The 20,594-nt window shown below is 33.4% G+C and overlaps 12 protein-coding genes across 12 annotated transcripts; 6 read left to right on the top strand and 6 right to left on the bottom strand.

The window, feature by feature from the left end:
* Window positions 1–1,187: 1,187 nt before the first annotated feature.
* On the top strand, window positions 1,188–2,801 carry Kpol_455p12 (uncharacterized protein; the record flags this gene model as incomplete). Its single annotated transcript, XM_001643089.1, has 1 exon — window positions 1,188–2,801. One exon carries the CDS (start codon window positions 1,188–1,190, stop codon window positions 2,799–2,801), a length of 1,614 nt encoding a protein of 537 aa, XP_001643139.1.
* Window positions 2,802–4,098: 1,297 nt separating this feature from the next.
* Kpol_455p11 (uncharacterized protein) lies at window positions 4,099–5,775 on the top strand (the record flags this gene model as incomplete). Its single annotated transcript, XM_001643088.1, has 1 exon — window positions 4,099–5,775. One exon carries the CDS (start codon window positions 4,099–4,101, stop codon window positions 5,773–5,775), a length of 1,677 nt encoding a protein of 558 aa, XP_001643138.1.
* A 253-nt stretch (window positions 5,776–6,028) lies between these two features.
* On the bottom strand, window positions 6,029–8,521 carry ARG81 (Arg81p; the record flags this gene model as incomplete). The annotated part of the gene is made up of 1 exon (XM_001643087.1): window positions 6,029–8,521. One exon carries the CDS (start codon window positions 8,519–8,521, stop codon window positions 6,029–6,031), a length of 2,493 nt encoding a protein of 830 aa, XP_001643137.1.
* Window positions 8,522–9,723: 1,202 nt separating this feature from the next.
* TAF13 (Taf13p) lies at window positions 9,724–10,293 on the top strand (the record flags this gene model as incomplete). The annotated part of the gene is made up of 1 exon (XM_001643086.1): window positions 9,724–10,293. The coding sequence occupies one exon, from the start codon at window positions 9,724–9,726 to the stop codon at window positions 10,291–10,293; it is 570 nt and encodes a 189-aa protein (XP_001643136.1).
* A 450-nt stretch (window positions 10,294–10,743) lies between these two features.
* Window positions 10,744–12,117, bottom strand: VPS9 (guanine nucleotide exchange factor VPS9; the record flags this gene model as incomplete). The annotated part of the gene is made up of 1 exon (XM_001643085.1): window positions 10,744–12,117. The coding sequence occupies one exon, from the start codon at window positions 12,115–12,117 to the stop codon at window positions 10,744–10,746; it is 1,374 nt and encodes a 457-aa protein (XP_001643135.1).
* A 355-nt stretch (window positions 12,118–12,472) lies between these two features.
* On the top strand, window positions 12,473–14,029 carry Kpol_455p7 (putative asparagine synthase; the record flags this gene model as incomplete). The annotated part of the gene is made up of 1 exon (XM_001643084.1): window positions 12,473–14,029. One exon carries the CDS (start codon window positions 12,473–12,475, stop codon window positions 14,027–14,029), a length of 1,557 nt encoding a protein of 518 aa, XP_001643134.1.
* Window positions 14,030–14,391: 362 nt separating this feature from the next.
* Window positions 14,392–14,964, top strand: GIM5 (Gim5p; the record flags this gene model as incomplete). The annotated part of the gene is made up of 2 exons (XM_001643083.1): window positions 14,392–14,407; window positions 14,510–14,964. The coding sequence occupies 2 exons, from the start codon at window positions 14,392–14,394 to the stop codon at window positions 14,962–14,964; spliced, it is 471 nt and encodes a 156-aa protein (XP_001643133.1).
* A 198-nt stretch (window positions 14,965–15,162) lies between these two features.
* Window positions 15,163–15,912, bottom strand: PRE8 (proteasome core particle subunit alpha 2; the record flags this gene model as incomplete). The annotated part of the gene is made up of 1 exon (XM_001643082.1): window positions 15,163–15,912. The coding sequence occupies one exon, from the start codon at window positions 15,910–15,912 to the stop codon at window positions 15,163–15,165; it is 750 nt and encodes a 249-aa protein (XP_001643132.1).
* A 710-nt stretch (window positions 15,913–16,622) lies between these two features.
* Kpol_455p4 (uncharacterized protein) lies at window positions 16,623–17,302 on the bottom strand (the record flags this gene model as incomplete). The annotated part of the gene is made up of 2 exons (XM_001643081.1): window positions 16,623–17,130; window positions 17,238–17,302. The coding sequence occupies 2 exons, from the start codon at window positions 17,300–17,302 to the stop codon at window positions 16,623–16,625; spliced, it is 573 nt and encodes a 190-aa protein (XP_001643131.1).
* A 174-nt stretch (window positions 17,303–17,476) lies between these two features.
* Window positions 17,477–18,160, top strand: Kpol_455p3 (uncharacterized protein; the record flags this gene model as incomplete). Its single annotated transcript, XM_001643080.1, has 1 exon — window positions 17,477–18,160. The coding sequence occupies one exon, from the start codon at window positions 17,477–17,479 to the stop codon at window positions 18,158–18,160; it is 684 nt and encodes a 227-aa protein (XP_001643130.1).
* A 214-nt stretch (window positions 18,161–18,374) lies between these two features.
* Window positions 18,375–18,593, bottom strand: COX14 (Cox14p; the record flags this gene model as incomplete). Its single annotated transcript, XM_001643079.1, has 1 exon — window positions 18,375–18,593. One exon carries the CDS (start codon window positions 18,591–18,593, stop codon window positions 18,375–18,377), a length of 219 nt encoding a protein of 72 aa, XP_001643129.1.
* A 1,146-nt stretch (window positions 18,594–19,739) lies between these two features.
* Kpol_455p1 (uncharacterized protein) lies at window positions 19,740–20,594 on the bottom strand (the record flags this gene model as incomplete). Its single annotated transcript, XM_001643078.1, has 1 exon — window positions 19,740–20,594. A coding segment is annotated over one exon (855 nt), but the record flags the coding sequence as incomplete, so codon positions are not given.

Below are 20,594 nucleotides of genomic sequence, written 5' to 3'. Positions count from 1 at the left end.
ACTACAAACAACGTAATCTGGTTACAACTAATGTGGTTATGCAGCTACATTTGCTAATTGCTCCAGCTCTGACAGCGAGGGATGAGGCAGAGAGAGAGGGGGGTTCTAATACAAGCAATACAATACAAGATAATTTAATAAAAGAAAATTAAATATGGTGGGGAAAAAACAGAGTATTAAAAAATACATATTGATTTAATGTAAGGTTATCCAAGGCACTGCAGCGCAGTGCAGTGCACTGCACCGCACTGCCTTACACTGCGCTGCAACTACACTACTCTGTCGTTAGCCACTTGAAAAATTTACTATAGGACAGAGAATTACAAAGAATCAAATATTGCGAGAACTAAGTTGCTAATAAATGATTACTATTCAATTAATTATCCGCAATGCTACATTTTGTTAACAATTTTTGTTCGGTTAATTAAGCCAACATCGAAGTGTATGGGAATTGATAGCCTTCAGAATTCAAAACTCAATATGAAATAAAACAAAACAAAATTAAATCAAATCAAACCAAATTTAATGTTGATTTGGTGTTTCATCTGAAAATTTGCCTAATTATATGGGAATGGCATTATAATTTTTTGGCTGCTCTGTTGTCGTCATCTTCATCAGTTTTCTTATGGGTTAAAAAAAACAACATTTAGTATAGAATTAAAATATAACAAGAAATTTGTAAAAATCATGACGGTTTTCGTAATAGGTTCCTTATTTATTTTCCATGCAACTTCCTCCACCTCATACTCTTATTTCCCTTTTCTTCACTTCTTCCTATCCTCCTCTCATCTCTAATATATTTCGGTTTTGAATCTTATCTCATCTTCCCCACTCTATAATTTTAAAATAGCAAAACGATTACATTATCAATTCAATTATTGATTCGATCTTTAGAAAGATAGGCAACCTTACAGAAACATACATCATTCGTTTCTTCTATTTCGTGTTACGTTTTAGCTTTTACATTTTCTTCTTCGAAACCCCAGATTTAATGACTCTCAAGCTAAAATAATTTCAAAAAAAAAAGTATTTAAATCAAACCCAGTTTCCTAGATTTGAATTGAACTAGTTTAACTTTCCATTTATATTGAACTGTTATCAATATTCTCACTGTCGATATCAATACAAGACAAGTAATAGTGCTTATAACAATTATATCAAGACACTGACATTGATCTATTTTCACTATGGATTTTTCAGACACCAAGAAGACTGACGTCTTGCACGTTGAAACAGTACCAACTAAGACTTGGGATGATCAATCTGATTCCGAATTAAGATTAGAATCAACCTCTTCAGGCTTGGATTATGCTACCGACAAGCATGGTATGCCTATTGAGGAAGACATCTTCGTTACAAAGGAACAAATTCCTGATTCATTAAAAGATTTTACCACTGAACAATTAGAAGAATTATCAAGAAAGACTCGTAAAAAGATGGATTTAAGAATTTTAATCATGGTTTGTTGGATTTATATTTGTAACTATCTTGATAGAACAAATATTGCCACAGCTAGATTGGGTGGTTTGGAAGAAGATTTAAATATTACTAACACCCAATACCAAACTGCTATCTCTATTTTATTTGTCGGTTATATCACTATGCAAATTCCATGTAACATTATTTTGAATCGTTTGGGTAGACCTTCTTTATTCATTACGGTTATTATGACTGCTTGGGGTATTGTATCTACTTGTACCGGTGCCGTCCAAGACTATGGTGGATTGTTAGCTGTTAGAATTCTTTTGGGTTTCGTCGAATCTGGTTTCTTTGGTTGTTGCTTGTACTACTTATCATGTTGGTATACTAAAAAAGAATTGGCCTTGAGAAACTCCATCCTATACTCTGGTTCTTTAATTAGTGGTGCATTCTCGGGTTTAATTTCAGCTGGTATCATTGAAGGTATGGATGGTTTACATGGTTTGAGAGCTTGGAGATGGTGTTTCATTATCATGGGTGCACTCACCTGTGGTACAGTTCCACTTGCATATGTTGTTTTACCTGATAATCCTTCAAACACTAAATTTTTGTCACAACAAGAAAGAGATATTGTCATGTGGAAGTTGAAGATGGATGTTGGTGACTCTGATGATGATGATGCTGTTTTGGGTGATAGTAAAAACTCTTTTATGTTCGCTATGAAATTGGCATTGAAAGATCTAAAGGTTTGGATGATTACTGGTTGTATCTCTTTGTTGGTTGCCGCTGCAGGTGTCACTAACTTTTTCCCATCTGTTGTTCAAACTTTGAACTTTTCAAGAATTGTCACTTTATGTCTTACAGCCCCACCTTATTGTATTGCCGTCTTTACTACTTTTATTTGGGCTTGGCATTCAGATCGTACTGGGGAAAGATTCTACCATGTTGTTTTACCACTATTGGTAGCTTTAATGGCTTTTATTATTGCAGTTTCAACTTTAAATACTGGTGCTCGTTATTTTGCAATGTGTTTGATCCCAACTGGTTTGTATTGCTCTTACACAATTATTATTTCATGGATCTCGTTGATCGTCCCAAGACCACCTCTAAAGAGAGCTATTGCCATTTCTATCATGAACTGTTTAGCCAACTCAACTTCTATTTGGAATCCATATCTATATCCAGAAGAGAATGCACCACGTTATGTCATTGCATTTTCTTGTAACTGTGGTTTTATTGCTGGTTCCATCGCTCTTGCATGTGTCTTAAGAATCTACTTAAGACGTTTGAACCAAAAGATTGATAATGGTACCATGAATTGGTTCAGAGAATTCGGTAACGATGGTTCTCATATCAAGAGCTCATTCAGATACATGGCTTAATGCATATGTATTATGTATTATGACGAAGCATGAAAACTTAATTTGTAAAATGTATTTTGGTCGAATGTCATTTGGAAATCTAATACATTTTTATGTGCAATTATGAAACAATTGGATTAATATATTCTATTTAGGGAACATTTACGTGAGAAATTGTTATTAATATTGGCAATTATTTTTCTATTTTTAATAAAATGACAAAGAACTTTATAAATCAATATGAACTTATGCAATTTTGTAGAAGTTATATATCTATCGATGTAATGTAATATATGGCTTTAATTAATTAACTGTCAAATTGTTTTCCTATCTCTATTCTATATTATAGGAAATGGACCTGAAATATTCGGGTTATAGAGATAATCCTCTCTTATTGAAGACTCAATTTTCAGGGTCAAATAATTTATCCAGATAATCCCATCTATATAGTAAAGTTTCTGGAACAAATTCCCGAACATTTCTGATATTTCAAAATCCTGTGGTGAACAATTTTCAAATCGTTTGTCAAGATTTTATGATTAACCTCAAAATATTCTGTTTATTGGATGATAAATATAATATTCAAAGTAAGTATTAGTTTTTCCACCTATATTCTGCATATATCCAATATCCACATTGGCACTACGACGTGAGCTAACAAAATATCTATCTATATTTTAAACTCGATAATCGCTAGCGTGTCCTTTGTTAGATTAGTGACACCATTGCGTACCCCGCGAGACACATATGCTAGAGATCCACTAATAATTACTTATAGAATCCAAACTTTCCCTTAAATGCTAATATTAATATAGAGAATACAGATCGAACCAATGTCAACGACTTTCATGAACCCAATTCATGTAACGTCACCATTATCATCTTAACTGTGTGGATGAACACTCACTCTTTCATAATTAAGCTTCCTGCGTATATCAATTTTCGAAATTTTCAGATATCTGAAAAATTATTTAAGCATATCTGAGAAGCAGGAAAAGGAATTTCGAAACAATGCATAAAATTATTAAAAGTTGATGCATAATGTATGAATTAAGAGGAAGGGGGTTCAAATATACTCTAGATCTATGGAATATCAGTAACAGTGATTATTTTATTTGGTTCAGTCCTGTTTCGTTAGAGTTTCTAGGGTTTGCTTAACATTTTTGTGAGTTTTTCCATATTACATATAGGCTAAATTAATCTTCGATTTGGGTAATATATAAATATATCAACATAATTTAAGATTCGAGATTGCCTTTAATACATTTTAATTTAATCAGAAGATTCCCAGTTTTTTTTAGCTAATTTTCATTTCACAATGTCTGATCAAGTTTATGTTCCGCCAACATCAGCACCAATGAGCAACGAGTTAAAAGTTAGAGAATTTTATAGACTCCACAATGCTTGTGTGAAATTGAAAGAGTCTATTAAATTGATTTATGAAAACCCATTGGTAACTGACCAAAATGTTTTGAATTTGGGAACTGCAGAAAATACTATTGATTATACAATTTTAAACACACCTACACTAAATGTTGCTAAAACTTTACTGGGCAATAGATATTCATTAGATCTAATAGATCTTTTTCAATCTCATGATTTCAAAGATTCAAACACTGATGTGGATATGTTTATTAAATATCCTGTGGTTTATGATGAAAATTTGGAAAATTTAGCATTTATGCATAAAAGTTTTCCAAATATGAATGCACATCTAAATGATGCTCAAAAGACTCAATTATCTAATGAAAGGTTAGAATTTTTGGGTGATAGTTGGCTAGGTGCTTTAGTTTCATATATTGTATACACCAGATTTCCTTCTGCAAATGAAGGTATGCTTTCTCAAATGAAAGAATCAATAGTAAATAATAATAATCTATTTGATTGGAGTACAAAATTAAACTTCACCAAGAGATTACAAGGTAATATCGCTACACCTACTAGAGTGGTCAAAGATAAAATGTCTAAACGTTATGCTGATTGTGTTGAAGCCTATATTGGTGCATTGGTTATTGATAGATTTGGCACTGAGTTTTTGGATATCAAGGAATGGTTAGAAGAACTATCAGAAAAAAAATTGGCCAAATCGAGCCAAATGGTGATAAAGGAACCATTAAATAAAAATGCTAAAAATGAATTAGCCGAATTACTGCAAATTAACAAATTAGGACATAAACTTCATTACAGAAAGCTTACAGAAATGCCTCCATTCAGAGTTGAAGTTAAAATAGGTGACATTCTGTTAGACGAAGCTGAAGGTAACAGTATAAGGGAAGCAGAACACAGAGCTGCGATGAAGGTATTGGAAAATGATGAATTATTGAGGAAATATTCGGTTTATGATTTAGAGGATGGAAACTCGAAGAAATATTCTATTGAAGAGACGGATCTTAAACATGATATTGAATCCTCTGGAATATCTAATGAAAATTTTTTGCAAAATGAGGGAAATGGAACTGAAAATATAGAATCAAAATTTAAACAATTGAATATATCAAATGATAGCAACAAAGATGATTTAGTTAATAATATTACAAATTCTGTTTTTAGTAAATTGCAGGATGTCGTAAGTAAAATTGTCATTGACGCTATTTCCGAATCAATCCCAAATAATCCCCACAAAATAGAACAATCTAGAAATGGTAAAGTAGGAACACAAACAAATACTAGTGCTACAACTTCAGATGTCCTTTCAGTTCAAACGTCTATTCCTAAAAGCGAGTCAACTTCGGCTGATAAAGCTCCTATCACATGTGATCCCAATGCCAAACAGGCATTGTATACCCTGTTATCTAGATCACAAGTGTTCCCAGACTATGAAATGGTTCAACATTCCATGGATAATTTCACCGCTAACTGTATCATTAAAGGCAGCGGTATATTTTTAGCGTCCGGAAGAGGTCGCAGTAAGAAGATTGCTCAGCAAAATGCAGCATCAGCGGCACTTCGGAGCCCAATCTTAAAATCTATTTTGGAAGAACAAAACAATTTTTAAAAGATCTTTTTGAAATTATATTATGCATCTGCCTATGAATATATACATTATCAATATTAGTTGTTTAGATTTATTTCATACTTTATTGTAATTATTGTATAATGAAAATTTGTTAAAGGTTAAACCCTTTGGAGGTCAAACTAAACAATTCTTGATATGGTATATATTACAAATTCTTCTTTCTATTTTTATTGACAAGTTAAAAATTACATATATCATATACAATTAAAAACAAGTAACATCAGAAGTAGACCTAAGACAACATTAAATTCATATCCCAATCCTTATAAACTGAATACCACGAATCCCCTTCTTCCCCATGTTTTCTCCTCCTCCATACCTCCAACATAGCTTGTCTGGCACCCCAGTATGATCCCATACCAGTATTAGCTAGTTTTGATGCCCAAGTCCTGAATTCTCCTTGTAAAGTAGTATTGGTGCAAGCACACCCTGCCATAAAACCTTGCCAAATTAGCGGCACAATCTTCACATTATTTTGTTCTATTAATGTGTTAATTTCTTTCAATCCATGAAGAACATCCTCCACATATTGCTGAAGAGATGAAATGTTGAAAGACCTTACCATTGTAAAATAATAAATTATTGTGCTGTTATAGAAACTTTCCGTGTGTAAATTCAAAGCTTTCAAGGAATAATATCGATCAATATTGATCTTTTTAAATTTCAAAATAGACTCCTCGTTCCAATCAGATTTCCAATTAAGTAATCTTATTTCAAAACGGTTACAATAGTTTAAAAATTCTTCTGACAGTTTTATATTATTCAACTTAAAATATTCAAGATGCCGTATTAGTGATACACAATCAGAAAACAATAATATCAACGAATTGGGTAGTCCATATATAATTTCAGAAGTTAGTAATTTTGGATTCAGATGCTCACTGCTAGTTGTATTCATCGAGTCATATAATTGACTTTTAAAACTTGGGACAATAGCGTGATTAAAGTCTTCATTTTCACTGTTAAAATATTTGTCGTATTGAAAATATCCTTTTTCATTCTGAAGCTTACCTTCGAAGTTATCCATTGTTTCAAAAAATTTCCTAATGGTTCCATCTTGGTTATTGTCATTCGCTTTTGAATTATCAAAATATATACATATTTCCTTTTCCCTCACCTTATCCAACGAAGTACTATCTTGAATCAATTTCAAAAATGCAAATATACTATGTAAAATTTTTGCTTTATTCGATAATATTGGCCTCAATTTTAATCTCGATTCAATGAAATCTTCACAAACAGTTAAATGATACCTACAATCCGCCATTGTTCCCCAGACTACATCGATGGAATTCATTGATAAAAGTGCTACGACTATATCCTTATATTTCTCTAAATTTACAGTATTTTCTAAACATTCCTTAAGATAATTAGATGCCTGATTTCTAAAATTGATACCCAAGTTCAGGTAAAATATCATTTCATTTGAGTTCTTCGGGAATTTACTTTGTAGATTAAAGCATGAAACAGCTAAAATTGCATTCAAAAGTGATTTTTTTGAGTTAGAGGTATGTCCTATTCCACATAAATCACCTAATGCTCTTAAAACAGTTGGAAAATACATTTTTTTCCAGGGGTTAGCAGAAATTGGTATTACTGTCATTAAGTCTGCTACATTTTCGTAATAATAGTTTAATAGAAACCTTGTCAAACTATTAATTTTCAATGCAGAATTAGGGAAATCTGTCAATGGATCAGAAGAGGAAACTAATTCAGGTAATCTCGAAGGTACAACCTCCATAATAAAATTTGGCATTTTCATATCGTTTTCTAAAGGGTCTAGGTTAATTTCTTCTTTATAAGATACCATATTATTTAAACTAGTAGGAGACTCCAATGTGTTAATTAAGTTACCAGTTTCTGTTAAATTATGATCGGGGTTTATGAGGTTCTCGTTACCATGGTATTGATATTTGATCGACTTTAAATTAGAATCTATGAGTTCATCATTAGTAGGATTGTGAAATAAAGATCTATAAGAATCTTGAACATCGAGATCATTAACTAAATCATCAAAAGAATGGGAAGATACAGGTAAACCTTGTAGGGCTGACAAAGAAAGCATAAAGTCATCCTTCAATTCATTCGAAATCCAATTGTTCATATTCTCATTTACATCATAAAATGATTGAGAAACTACTGTATCTTGGTTTGAATTGATTTCTGAGTTTGAAGGGGTTGCAGTTGTCTTAGGGGTACTCTCATCTGAGTGATGTGCTTTAAATACACCAAAATTTTTGATAATATAAGTTTGGCCATTATCAATTTTATCTTTTTTAGGGTTTTGCAAAGATATCAACTCTTCATCCATTTCTTCATAATAAGTATACGATTTCGAATTTTTATATTTAACCAATGTAATATTTCTTCTTTTTTGAGTTTCATTTGACTGAGTACTAGTATTGTTTATGTTATTGTTTATCAGAGTAAATTTGTTTGAAGGAGTGGAATTGCTTGCTGAACCTGATATATTTGAAGAAACAGATTCTTCCCTGGAAGTACTCGATACTTCAGGAGTATTAAAATCTACTGGTTCTGTCCAAACCAATTTGATGTCGTAGCCACCACATTCAATTCTAGAATTTGTACATTTCCTACAACTTGGCTTAGTCAAATCACATTTGATCTTACGAGACCTACACGTCCAACACCCAGTAAAAGTTTTGATTCTTTTATAGCTATTTTTATTATTCTTAGCTTGACTCCTCTCTATTTTTGATGTCATATCATTCTTTAAACCTGTGGTCAATAAAAGAATCTTAAAATAACTATGGACTTAATGGCAAATATCGCTATATCAAAAACAGAACCTAAAAATAAAGCCAAAGTAAAACGAAAATGAAAACAATCTACACAGGGATACAATAATATATTTGAAGTATCTATTCACAAATATCCATTTGCTTGTACCTGAATTATTTTGAATTATTACCAATTATACGACGATAATATTTCTTAGGAGATGAGTATATCCAAACCAATGATAGGAAGGCCAACAGCAATAAAACTTGGGAATTCAATATCAACGTTTAATTGATTTTAAACTGAAACAGTTTGGAACTAGTATAATATAATATGGACCATCCAAAACTATAAATTAATACATCAGGTTCGATGCATTATGGGCATTAAATATCATACTGTATGAAATTTTTCAAAAATTGTACGTCTTTAAGTTTTGATGGGTAAATGAAAAAGTAAATTGCATAGAAACCAGCGCAGAAACTAACCAAAAGTATGTATTTATACATATATCATGAAGTCATCGATGGTTCAATAATTGGTTGAAAGCCTGTATTGAACTTGGACTGGGGCTGGGTCAATATGAAGTGAGTTAGTTTAGTTTTCAACACTTTCAGTTGATCACTGGTGGGACGATTTCGTTCAAAGTACCGCTTAACTAACTGAGTTTTCAGCCCAATTCATTATTCTCTTCTATGAATCATATAAAAACAGCTATCGGAACCCACTGTCTCCAACCAATTGCTATCTAATCGTTAAATTACAGCTCGAAAGATCGTATCTTTCATACACAATTCTAATCTTGTTCAGCTTTCATATTATGCCCCTTCTTTCTCATTTCTTACAGTGCAAAATATGAAGTTGCTGATGAGTCAAGAAATCTTTGAACTACATTTTTAAAAAAACAACAGGACCATCTTATCGAATCCAGATGCTACTTAATTAACTGTACATTTGGTATATCCATCAGATCAATCTCTTGATCTTGTCTATTAGTACCCTTTGTTGGTCCTTTTTATTTTCTGCATCTCATCTCATCATCAAATTGACGAATTTAAAAATTGATACCTATTAAAGAACACTTCAATGGAAGAAGATAATGGTTAGAAAGCAGCTCAAAGACCCTGATAAAGTGGGATTGTTGGTATATTCAGGTTGCTTTGCCCGTTATTGAAATAGTTTCCAATGTCTAGAAAGTTGAAAAGAACTCATTTGTTTTCTAAGGACGTCAGTTCTTTATTATATGCTTATGGTGATGTTGCATCGCCTTTACCTCAAACAGTTACTTGTTTAGATGAGGTTATATCTTCATATCTGGTAGATATCTGTCATAAGGCTTATAAGGTGTCTAAATATTCTAATAGATCCAAGGTTAAATTAGAGGATTTCAAATTTGTGCTGAAAAATGATCCTATAAAGTTAGGTAGAGCTGATGAACTGATTGCAACTAATAAACTGATTACAGAAGCCAAGAAACAATTCAATGAAACTGACACTAGTGTTTCAAAGACTTTTAAGGATGAAGCTACCAGCAAGTCTACTTCTAATCCTGCTGATAATGTCAATGACGATGTTCATGGGAACACCAATATTGAATTGGCTGATGCTAGTGCTACTGCCGAACATAAAGATGAAGAGGATGAAGATGAGGTAATTGAAGAAAGTGACGAGGAGCATGATGAAGAAGAGGTTGATGAAGATGGTGATGAAGATGATACAAATGTGGATAATGACGAACAAACCTCGAAAACATGATTACTTACAATTCATATTGACTTTAAAAATTGTTCAAGGAACGTAACCTAGGGTCAAGAAAAATTGAAATTTTAAATTCTAACTGTTCTACTGTTTTGATCGAACTTATAACATTTTGATATTGATTTTTGAGTTTAATTACTATCGACACATTTTTTTGAACTCTATTTTGGGTAAGCAAAGGTGTATATTATTGTTTTTAAAACTCTAAAGCTGATATTACGTAGGTAATATCACTTCTGATCGATTCAAGATATATAATTAGAACAATGAGGTATAAATACACTGTTCAAGACGATCTATTTCTGGCATCGATTAATTCCAATCTATATTTATGTATTTAAAATATCTGATGGATATGCAGCATAGCACGATATATACTGTTTGTATTTACATTAAATGAGATGATTTTTATATAACTTATGAATGAATATCCACTATTGATCTATATCAATCTGTAAATGATAGCAATACATCAACACATACCCCCAATCTATACTTTTTGGCTATGCATACATCTTCAATGATTTCCTTCTCTATATCTGGGAACATAGACTGTAAACTTTCAAAGACATTCATGTGTTCTTCTCTTTCTATTATTTCAGCTAGTTCTGAAATCTGAGTAGCTTCATCACTACTTTGCAACACACCCTCTTGGGAATCGTCTTGAGAAGTTTCCTCTTCCCCAGAATTGCTAAAGGTGAACATTTCATTGATTTTAGAGTATAATGAACTTGCCACTTCATCTAAAGGTCGTACGATATACTCACTAGGTGAGACATCTCTTTTAATATCTGTAATTTTCTTCCCACTCGCGATAATTTCATCTTCTTTGATCCTCTTCTTGTGTTCAATTGTTTCTCTATTCTCCTCATATAATTTATCAAACTCCACTTCATCGGTTATGGTTAGTGAGGATTTATCTAAACTGATAATAAAATCTATAGCCGCTTGCAGACTACTAATGTAGTATGATGATTCACCACGAATGAATCCTTCATATCTAAATCTCTCAATGTATTTTACATTTGAAGCTAGATGTTCAATGTTACCTTTTAAGATAGTGAAAATTAACAATGGTATGAAACTATCTGCACCGTTATGGTCCAATTTATTATGTTTTAAAATCCCAAAGAGTACTTTACATGCATTCAGAATGTTAACCATTTTGTCACGAGGAGCTTTAAACTTGTTGATCTTGTTTAACTCATTCCCTGAAATTGTAATAAATTTATCTAACTTCTTTTCCATTGGACCTGTAATATCCAAATTTTGAGGCTTGATAAAACTGTACTCTTCAATTTTGGCAACTAATTTGGCATCAACCTCTAAATCATTTTTATGACCTTCGTCTAAATGTCTTGTCTTTATTAGACATGGCGAGAAACAATACAAATACAATTTCCCCATAATCAATTTTTCAATACCCTCCTGAGAATTGAGCAAATGTCTTGCATCCATGGACTGAAAGGGCTCAAATGAATTAAACTTGTCATAGACAAATATTTTAAAATCATTAATCAATTTTTTCTGTTCTTCAGCAGTCCATAACCTCTGTCTTGTAAAATTATTCAAAAACGATTTGGTATATTTTACCAACGGTTCAGCTCTTGGATCCTTAAACTGTTTGATAAACAATTGGAAATCATATAAACTATCTTCCAAAACCTCTTCAGTACCCTCTTCAGCAACCTCTACTCTCACGTCATCATCCTTAATATCACAATTTTTTTCATTTGAACCCTTATCCTCCTGGACTTCATCAGAACCGGTTTTACCCTGTAATGGATCAAATTCTTCCAAAATTGTTTGATTTGAATCCATCTCAACCACTATTATAACACGAATCCTCACTCAAACCTTGGAAACCAGCACTGTTATACCCTTATACCTATCCAATTAACTCTTCTTGACTATATGACTTGTTAATATCAAATATTTCACCATTTTTTCAAAGGCCTCTCTCTCTATCTCATCAGGCAGGAAGGAAGCCTCTGAAAATATTGAAAAAGTTCATGAGCACCAATTTCGATGAGATGAGATGAGATGTGAAACAGAGGTAACTTTGATGTATTTGTGATTGAAAGGTTGGTCAAGAGGTTAAATTGACCAGTTTGTTGGATTCTGTAGTATTGGTTTTGGTTAGTTTGGTTAGTTTGGATAGAGTTGGTAGCTGATTATGTGTGGGATTCTATTGCATTATTTGGGTTCTTTAGATGGATCTAGAAATGATCTCATCGATGAGGTTCATGAATATGATGAAAGTTACTCTGGAGATAGGGTTTGCAGCGATGGAGATGGTACTTTTAATGAGATTATTCCTTATATAGTCTCTAGGGGTCCCAATTACTCCTCGTTGAGGGTCAACAGGGAGCATGGAATCAGTTGGTTCTCATCTATTCTGTCGTTAAGACAGCCTTTCACTAGGCAAAGTATTGTAGTTGATGAGAGATATGTCTTACAGTTCAATGGGGAACTGTACAATTCAGAGATTTCAGGCAATGATACTCAATATATTGTTTCATTGTTGAAGTCTTGTGATGGCGATGTGGTCAGCCTAGTTAGAAAATTGGACGGTGGATTTGCTTATACAATTTATGATTTGAAAGAGGGAAATATATATTTTGGTAGAGATACCATTGGGAAAAGGAGTTTATGTTATTCTATTGACGAAAATTCAGGCGAACTGTTTATATCCAGTGTCACTGGGACAAGAGGAACTTTCGTGGATTGCTTAGGTGGTGTTATCTATACATATGATACAAAGACTCATACATTAGATGATACCAAAGTAATAAGAGATAAATATGTAGTAACTGATATGACTGATGAGTTGGAGAATGAATCACAATATATGGAATTGTTATATGGAACTCTTTATGAATCTGTGAAAAAGAGGGTGCTTTCTATTCATCCGACACACATCGAAAATTCACCAATTTCAATACTGTTTTCAGGTGGTTTGGATTGCTCTGTTATCGTGGCATTGATATGTGAAGTTCTTAAAACTGAATACAAAGGTCCCAACATAGTACTAGAATTACTAAACGTAGGGTTTGAAAATCCAAGAACCGGGAAAATGCCACATGAAACACCAGATAGATTACTGGCAGTCAATAGTTATAAAATAATACAAGAATTATACCCAGATATAGATATCTGCTTAGTTGAGGTTGATGTTCCTTACGATGAATATTTAAGAGTTAGACCAAAAGTTGTGGATCTAATATACCCCAAGCAAACTGAAATGGATCTATCTATTGCAATTGCCTTTTATTTTGCATCCAGAGGCCATGGGTTTGTAACGAACAGTGATAACGAAAGAAATAAATATAATAGAAATGGCATTGTCCTTTTCAGTGGTCTTGGGGCTGATGAACTTTATGGCGGATATCATAGTTTCGCCAATAAGTCCATTGAAGAGCTTACAGTAGAACTAACCAGACAGATCAACAACATACACGACAGAAATTTAAATCGTGATGACAAAGTAATTGCTGATAATGGTGTAGAGGTAAGGTATCCATTTTTAGACGAAGAAGTGATACAGTATTCAGTTTCTCAGATTCCAATATCTTATAAAGTGAACAAAGGAATCCTGAGAAAGCTGGCATTGGAAAAACTGCAATTGAGGGACATTGCGCAGGAACCTAAAAGAGCAATTCAATTTGGTGCAAGGAGTGCTAAAATGACCAAAGATGGTAATAAAAACGGTACCGATGTCATCAAAGCATGATTCGTAATCATAACCTTGGCACTTTAATATTTAATAGATGTAACGATATATACTCATTTTATATAGAAAAATAACAACAATTGACCAGACAAGATTGTAAATTAATCTATAGGAAGCCCAAGTTCATACAATTGAGCTGATAATAATGTCATTTCAATGGTTTTATCATAGTTATCGTCATAGTTCTACCTATAGTAATGGTTTCTCTTGTAACCAATATCAAAAAATGGTAGAAACGGCCATAACTTAAAAGATGAAAATTTAACGATATTTGACAAACCTGTCAAAGAACAGTTAATCTTGCAAGAATAGAGGGTTTGGGAGTAGATAATCCAAGGAATCTGATTGTTAAATAGACAAAGATGTCTTCTCAAAAAAGTATGTTATGATTCAGGTGCTGTTTCCCTCTTTATTTTTGCTCTGCTTTAGCTTTAACCATTACTAACTATGAATTATTTGAATTGAATTGAATTGAAATAGTTGATTTAACTAAATTAAATCCTGAACAATTGACTTTAGTCAAGCAGCAGTTTGACCAAGAGTTGCAACATTTTACACAGTCTTTGCAGGCTTTGGTTGTTGCCAGAAACAAGTTTGCAGAATGTGTTGAAGATGTCAAGAGTGTCTCAGCAAAGGAAAATGAAGACCAAAAAATATTGATTCCAGCTTCTTCATCTCTGTATATTCCAGGTAAGATTGTGGATAACCAGAAATTTATGGTTGATATCGGTACTGGTTATTACGTGGAGAAGTCAGCAGAAGAAGCAATTGCATTTTATACTAAAAAGATTGAAAAATTGAATGGTGAATCAGGTCAAATTCAAGCAATTATTAAGGAAAAGACACAATCCTCTCTAGCAATTGAGACCCAAATAAGACAAATGGCTGTCAAGCAGCATGAGGAAATGGCCAAAAAACAACAAGAACAAAAATAAATGGATTAGAGATAGATTGTATATGTATATTTTTTTGTTTTTAAAAGCAAATAGCATAATTTCCATGCAAAAGAGATTAATAAAATAAGAATTGAATAAAAATGTAATAATATAAAATATTTTTAAAATATGCATTTATCGTAACTACACATAAGATCTAGTAAATAATTCCAAGTATATAATGAAATGGAGGGTGTTTTACAAAGCATCTAATCTGTCATTAATTTCTTGTGCAGTCAATTTTCTGAATCTTGGTCCCTTATCGTCGGTACCTTTGTAACCCAACATATCTTGATTGTTGTTACCTACGATGGCGATTTCGATAGTGTCCCCATTGAATTCACCTTCTACTGATTCTTTCAGCGTTAGCAAAGCAATGTGGATAGCATCTTCTAATTCCAATTCATTATTCCATCTTTTCTCCAAGAAGGTCTTTGCAGCAATCGAACCCTTCCCTATAGCAGTGGCCTTCCAAGGGAAGTAAGAACCTGAAGGGTCTACTTGGTATAAACTGAAACCATTGTGTTCATCGTGACCTGCGACCAATAGAGAAACACCGAATGGTCTAACACCACCAGATTGTGTAGCTTCTTGCATAATTTTTGCGATTTCTGATACTAAAAGTTTAGTTGGTGGATATTCACCGTATATTCTTTTATAGTTGGTATGGGCCACTTTTCTAGATTTATCAACCAGGACTCTAAAATCTGGACCCATACCTGAATAGACAGCACCGATATCAGGAGTCAATAAAGAAATTTTCGAGACATCTTCAGTCAATGCCAAAGGAGAAGAACTCTTCTTCTCAGTAGCTATAATTACACCATTGGTGGCTTTAATACCCAAGGATGTGACACCTTGTTTGACAGCAGTCAAAGCATAGTCAATCTGACCCAGTTTACCACTTGGAGAGAAAGTAGTCAAAGAAAACGAATATCTATCAGCCATCGCTTATTTCCTGCCTCTTTATGTATATATAAATTAAAATATCAAAATCTGTGTGAATTGTAGACCAATGCACGCTCAACGAATATCCTAGAATTATAACCACTAATTGATAAATGTATGTATGTGTATGTGTATCTGTATATATATGTGTGTATATATATAGATATACCTAGTTCAGTAGTATGGAAGTAAAAAGGCTTACCCAAAAAATAAAATAAAACCTAAACTAAAAAAACAATTTCAGCTAAATCAGTCCCTAACACTTGAATCCAATCACCGGCGATCGTCCTTGCTGTGTATCCAATTGTTCTTGGTGCTGTGAACCAAAATATACAGTTAATATATATCAAATATAGAGTAGTTATAACCTTTATATATTTGCTTAATGCTTCACTTTCCAATGTTCCAAATTTTGCCACCAAAAACTGACAGAGAGATCTTTCGCTGGAAAAATTGAGGGTTACCCTGACACATGTAGACACACTGCTGTACATATGGGATGATCACGTGTTGCCGTTATCATGTATGTCACGTGATGTGTATAGGTGGTCACGTGGGTTGTTTGCGCTTCCCAGTTTTATATGAGGGGAGGGGACCATCCATGAGTGATGAGGTATTGGTTATCGTCTGGGGACAGAGCAAGGGCATGACAACTTGGCGGTTGCAGTTCTAGCTTCAATTTTGATTTATTTTGTCGGTTTTAGTCTTAACTAGTTCTGGCCTTGGCTCTGCCATTTCTTGGCCTGTGATCTGTCCAAATCAGACTTCAACGACGGCGAAGGTCTTCTCACATGCATGAAATTACACTCATTGCCTCTATCGCAGCTTCCAACATCGTACTTCCTACAAATAGCATCGTTGAAATCAACGATATGTGTCAGATCACTATACAATGGCTTCTCGTTGTACCATCTCGTATTCAGACTATCTCTAGCCTCTTTGGCAGAACGCACATTGTCATATAACGCATAGACGTTGCCTCTCAGATGATCATTGCCATTCTCTGTGATCAGAAAAGACTTGATCTTACCAAATTTACACAGCTCGATAAACACATCTTCGTAATATCCATCAAAATCAACATCGCTCATCCGAGTGCCATCAGATTGGAAAGCAATCATATTTAGCACCACGATGCTCCTCGAATTGGCAGGTGGGATGTGTTTCTTGGAACACTTGTTCCCATGACGGCATACACCAACCTTGTAATAAAAATGGCTACATCAATTATCATTTTGTTAGTATATAAATCCTCGCTATCGATTTTTAAAACTTAGTCTGAATTATCATGTGTCAATACCCAGACAAAGACACCTAAAACATACCATCTTTCTCGATCATCGTAACTAGTACTGTTCGTGTTATAGTTCATATTGTATCTACCTTCCATCTTGCTTGCATTACCATCTATGATTCCTATCAAGGCTTTATATTGTATCACTTCTCTTAACTATGTAAAATTTCACTTTTAATATGTAAAGTAAAGAAACGACGAGAGATGAGCTAAACCTCATCTCATTGATAAAAGAGACGGATGGAATGACATATAAGAAAGAAACGATGGATGATCAGTTATGGGAGAAGGTCAAGCTGTGGTATTGCAAGCTTATTGAGTATGGGTAATGATGGTGGATCTTTTAGTAAGTCTTATAACTTGAAGTTAGAGTTAGACAAGGATACGACTAATCAGCCGGTTAGTGACGATAATGTCAAAGAATTTCAAGACGGCTCTATTTGGAAGTACTGTAAATTGAGCAATAAGCCATTGTTGGTGCCTATAGTTAGTGACTATAAGGGTCAGTTGTTTAATAAAGAGTCTGTCCTGGAATGGCTGCTTACTCCGGAGAAAGAGGATTATACATCTCAACAGGTTGAGCAATTTAAACATATAAAGAAACTAAACGACGTAATTGAATTGAAAAATATAATTCAATCTTCCAATGGAGAGATACGGTGTGGTTATGGGGATGATGTACTTGGCAAGAATCCCAAAGTAAGATTTATATATATCAGTAAATGTGGTGATGTTTTACCAAAAAGAATTATTTCGAGAGACAGTGAGAAGAAATGTCCAGTTTGCAACGAAGTTTATGAAGTTGCAGATATTGTCAACATCAATTATGAGGATTCCGCAAGTACAGCCAAGAGATTGGAATACTTGGTTAAAAACAAAATATACCACAATGGTAAAAGTAAGGTCAAGAAAAGAGTTTCAAAAACAAACAAAATTACAAAACCTAATCACTAAAACATAAAAACCTTTAGCATTAAACTATATACAAGTCCTTAAATAATTGATAAATAAATTAAAGGTGTAATTCAATATGTCTGTATATGAATGAAATAAAACCATTAATAGTGCAATCAAACTTAAAATATAAAATTGAGACATCATCTCCCTAGTCTCTCTCTCTCTCTCTCTCTATGTACATACAAAAAATAAAAGATAAAAGAAACAGCGTCTATTCAGAAGATGCTACTGAACCTTCCAATTCTCTAGCTTCATCGCTGCTCAATTTGGAGGAACCAGAAGCAAGTTGCTGTTGTTCATACTTTTTACCATTCATGTACATTGTGTAGACTAATCCACCACTCATATACAGAGATCCACCAACTAAAGTCAAAACAGTCAAACGATGAACCGCATCAGTGACTCTTGTATACCATGCGTATTTAGACATTGCTAATATCTTATTACCTATTACAGTTTGGATCTAACCAGAATGCTACTGTTCTAATCAATCATCCTTGATATCTCTTGTTATATATACATATTCAATTCTCTCTCTATACTTAAATATTTCAAATTCAGTGAGAGCATATTCCTATGATTATTTGTTTCGTGAGCAGTGATATAGATGGATCCCGCTGTTGTATATTGGGTACCACGTGATTATCATTAGAGTTATAATTTATATCTGGCCTGGTGAGGGTAACACATGAGACACTTAGCTTCATAACAGTACCAAGTGTCAGGAACCATTTAGATGTATTAACCAATACAAATAACACAGTACTTCAGGTTGACTTTGACCTCTGAGTTGATGTTGAGACAATGCTGAACTGACTATAGTCTTCTCAATTCGGGTATTATTTTCTATCCTACTCTATGGGATTTCTATATAAGGATAATTTAAGAAAGTGAATAAGTCCAACTGCTTGATAGTTTATATCTATTCAATCATATTTTTATTTTAAACAGCTAGTACCAATACAACTACTTAAATATCATATATATAGTTTATAGCAGGTATCTTTGAGGTTTCTAACCTCTAGTCCTCATCTACTGTCAACCTCCAGAACTCTCTAATTTGAAGATTAAGATAGATGACAGTAATTTAAGAAACTAAATTGCTAACGTTGAAGTTAGGATTTGAAGATCTTGGGCTATTGGATATGGTTGATTGGCAAATATATGAGATGACCAATGCTGGCTCGGTCGTCCAAATATAGTAACTGTTAAGAGGAATTGGGATTTTATGGATATGTTACCCAACAGAAAATTTCAAAGAGAAGTAATAATAAATGCAATGGTATTAAGTTTATATAATCATAAAGAGCGTGTGTGTATAGAGGGATACAGATAAAAAAATAAACGTTAAGTGTCTTCCGTATTGTAGTTTGATTTATTTTGTATTCTTTTCTTTACAGGAAAGCGGATTGACTGATTAGTATTAAATTATTAAAATTGGTTGATTGACTGATTGGTTAAATGAATGAATGTAGTGGAATGCTTAATTTTGAATATAAGTGTTCTTTAACAAAAATAAAGTATTTTGATTTCTTCTTTTTCAATAAAAATAAAAATCTTTTGTGAATGCTGCTGTCTAAAAATTTCTTAGGTTAATGTCTTCTTCTTCGTCGTCGTCTTCTTCATTGTTATTGTTATAGTGTTTGTCTTCATCTATAACTTCATCGTTTGACATCGACGAGTACCCGTTACTTGAATGCTTATTTGTCGAACCTGTTAATGTACTATTACGATTCACCGCAGGTTTGTTAGCAGTAGCAGTAGCTTGTGTATTGTTTCTTTTGATTGTACCTTGGTTGGCTATATTATGTCTTCTAGCCTGAAGCATGTCCAAATCGAAATCATTGATCGAAGTGTTATCGTTTATTTGTTGATCCAAATCTGAACTGCTTGATCCCAATGGAGAATTTGTATCATACTTTTGGCTGGCATCTTTACCTAATAATTTGTACCACCATAAGGTCAATTTATTAGCACTGTAGGCAGTGACGACTTTACCATCGGAGTCGATAAAATCAGTTTTCTTCGATTGTATGCAGAAGATGTATAGCACAATAGCAATACCGATCAATAAAGGTACACCAATACCGACAACACAACCGATGATTATATTACGATTCTTTCTTGATAGACCTTTATGGCCATTAGTGTTGTCGTTGGTACCAGTAGATGAAGCAGTGGCAGTGATAGTGATGTATATATCAGAGACCCTGCTTGTACCATTTACCAATTCAGTGGTCAGAGTTCTTATGACAGAAGCTGATTCTGATGGAGTTGAAGAATCAGTAGGTGTGAAGATGGAGGTAGATTCTTCTTCAGTGGAAGAAACTCGATGATGACGATGAAGTTGTGGTTGAGGAAGAAAAGGAAGTTGTGGAAGATCTAGTAGAGGATCTCGAAGACCTTGATGAACGAGAAGTTGTAGTTGATC

Source organism: Vanderwaltozyma polyspora, genomic scaffold (assembly GCF_000150035.1).
Source record: "Vanderwaltozyma polyspora DSM 70294 KpolScaffold455 genomic scaffold, whole genome shotgun sequence".
NCBI lineage: Eukaryota > Fungi > Ascomycota > Saccharomycetes > Saccharomycetales > Saccharomycetaceae > Vanderwaltozyma > Vanderwaltozyma polyspora.
This window is presented reverse-complemented; position numbering and strand designations above follow the sequence as displayed.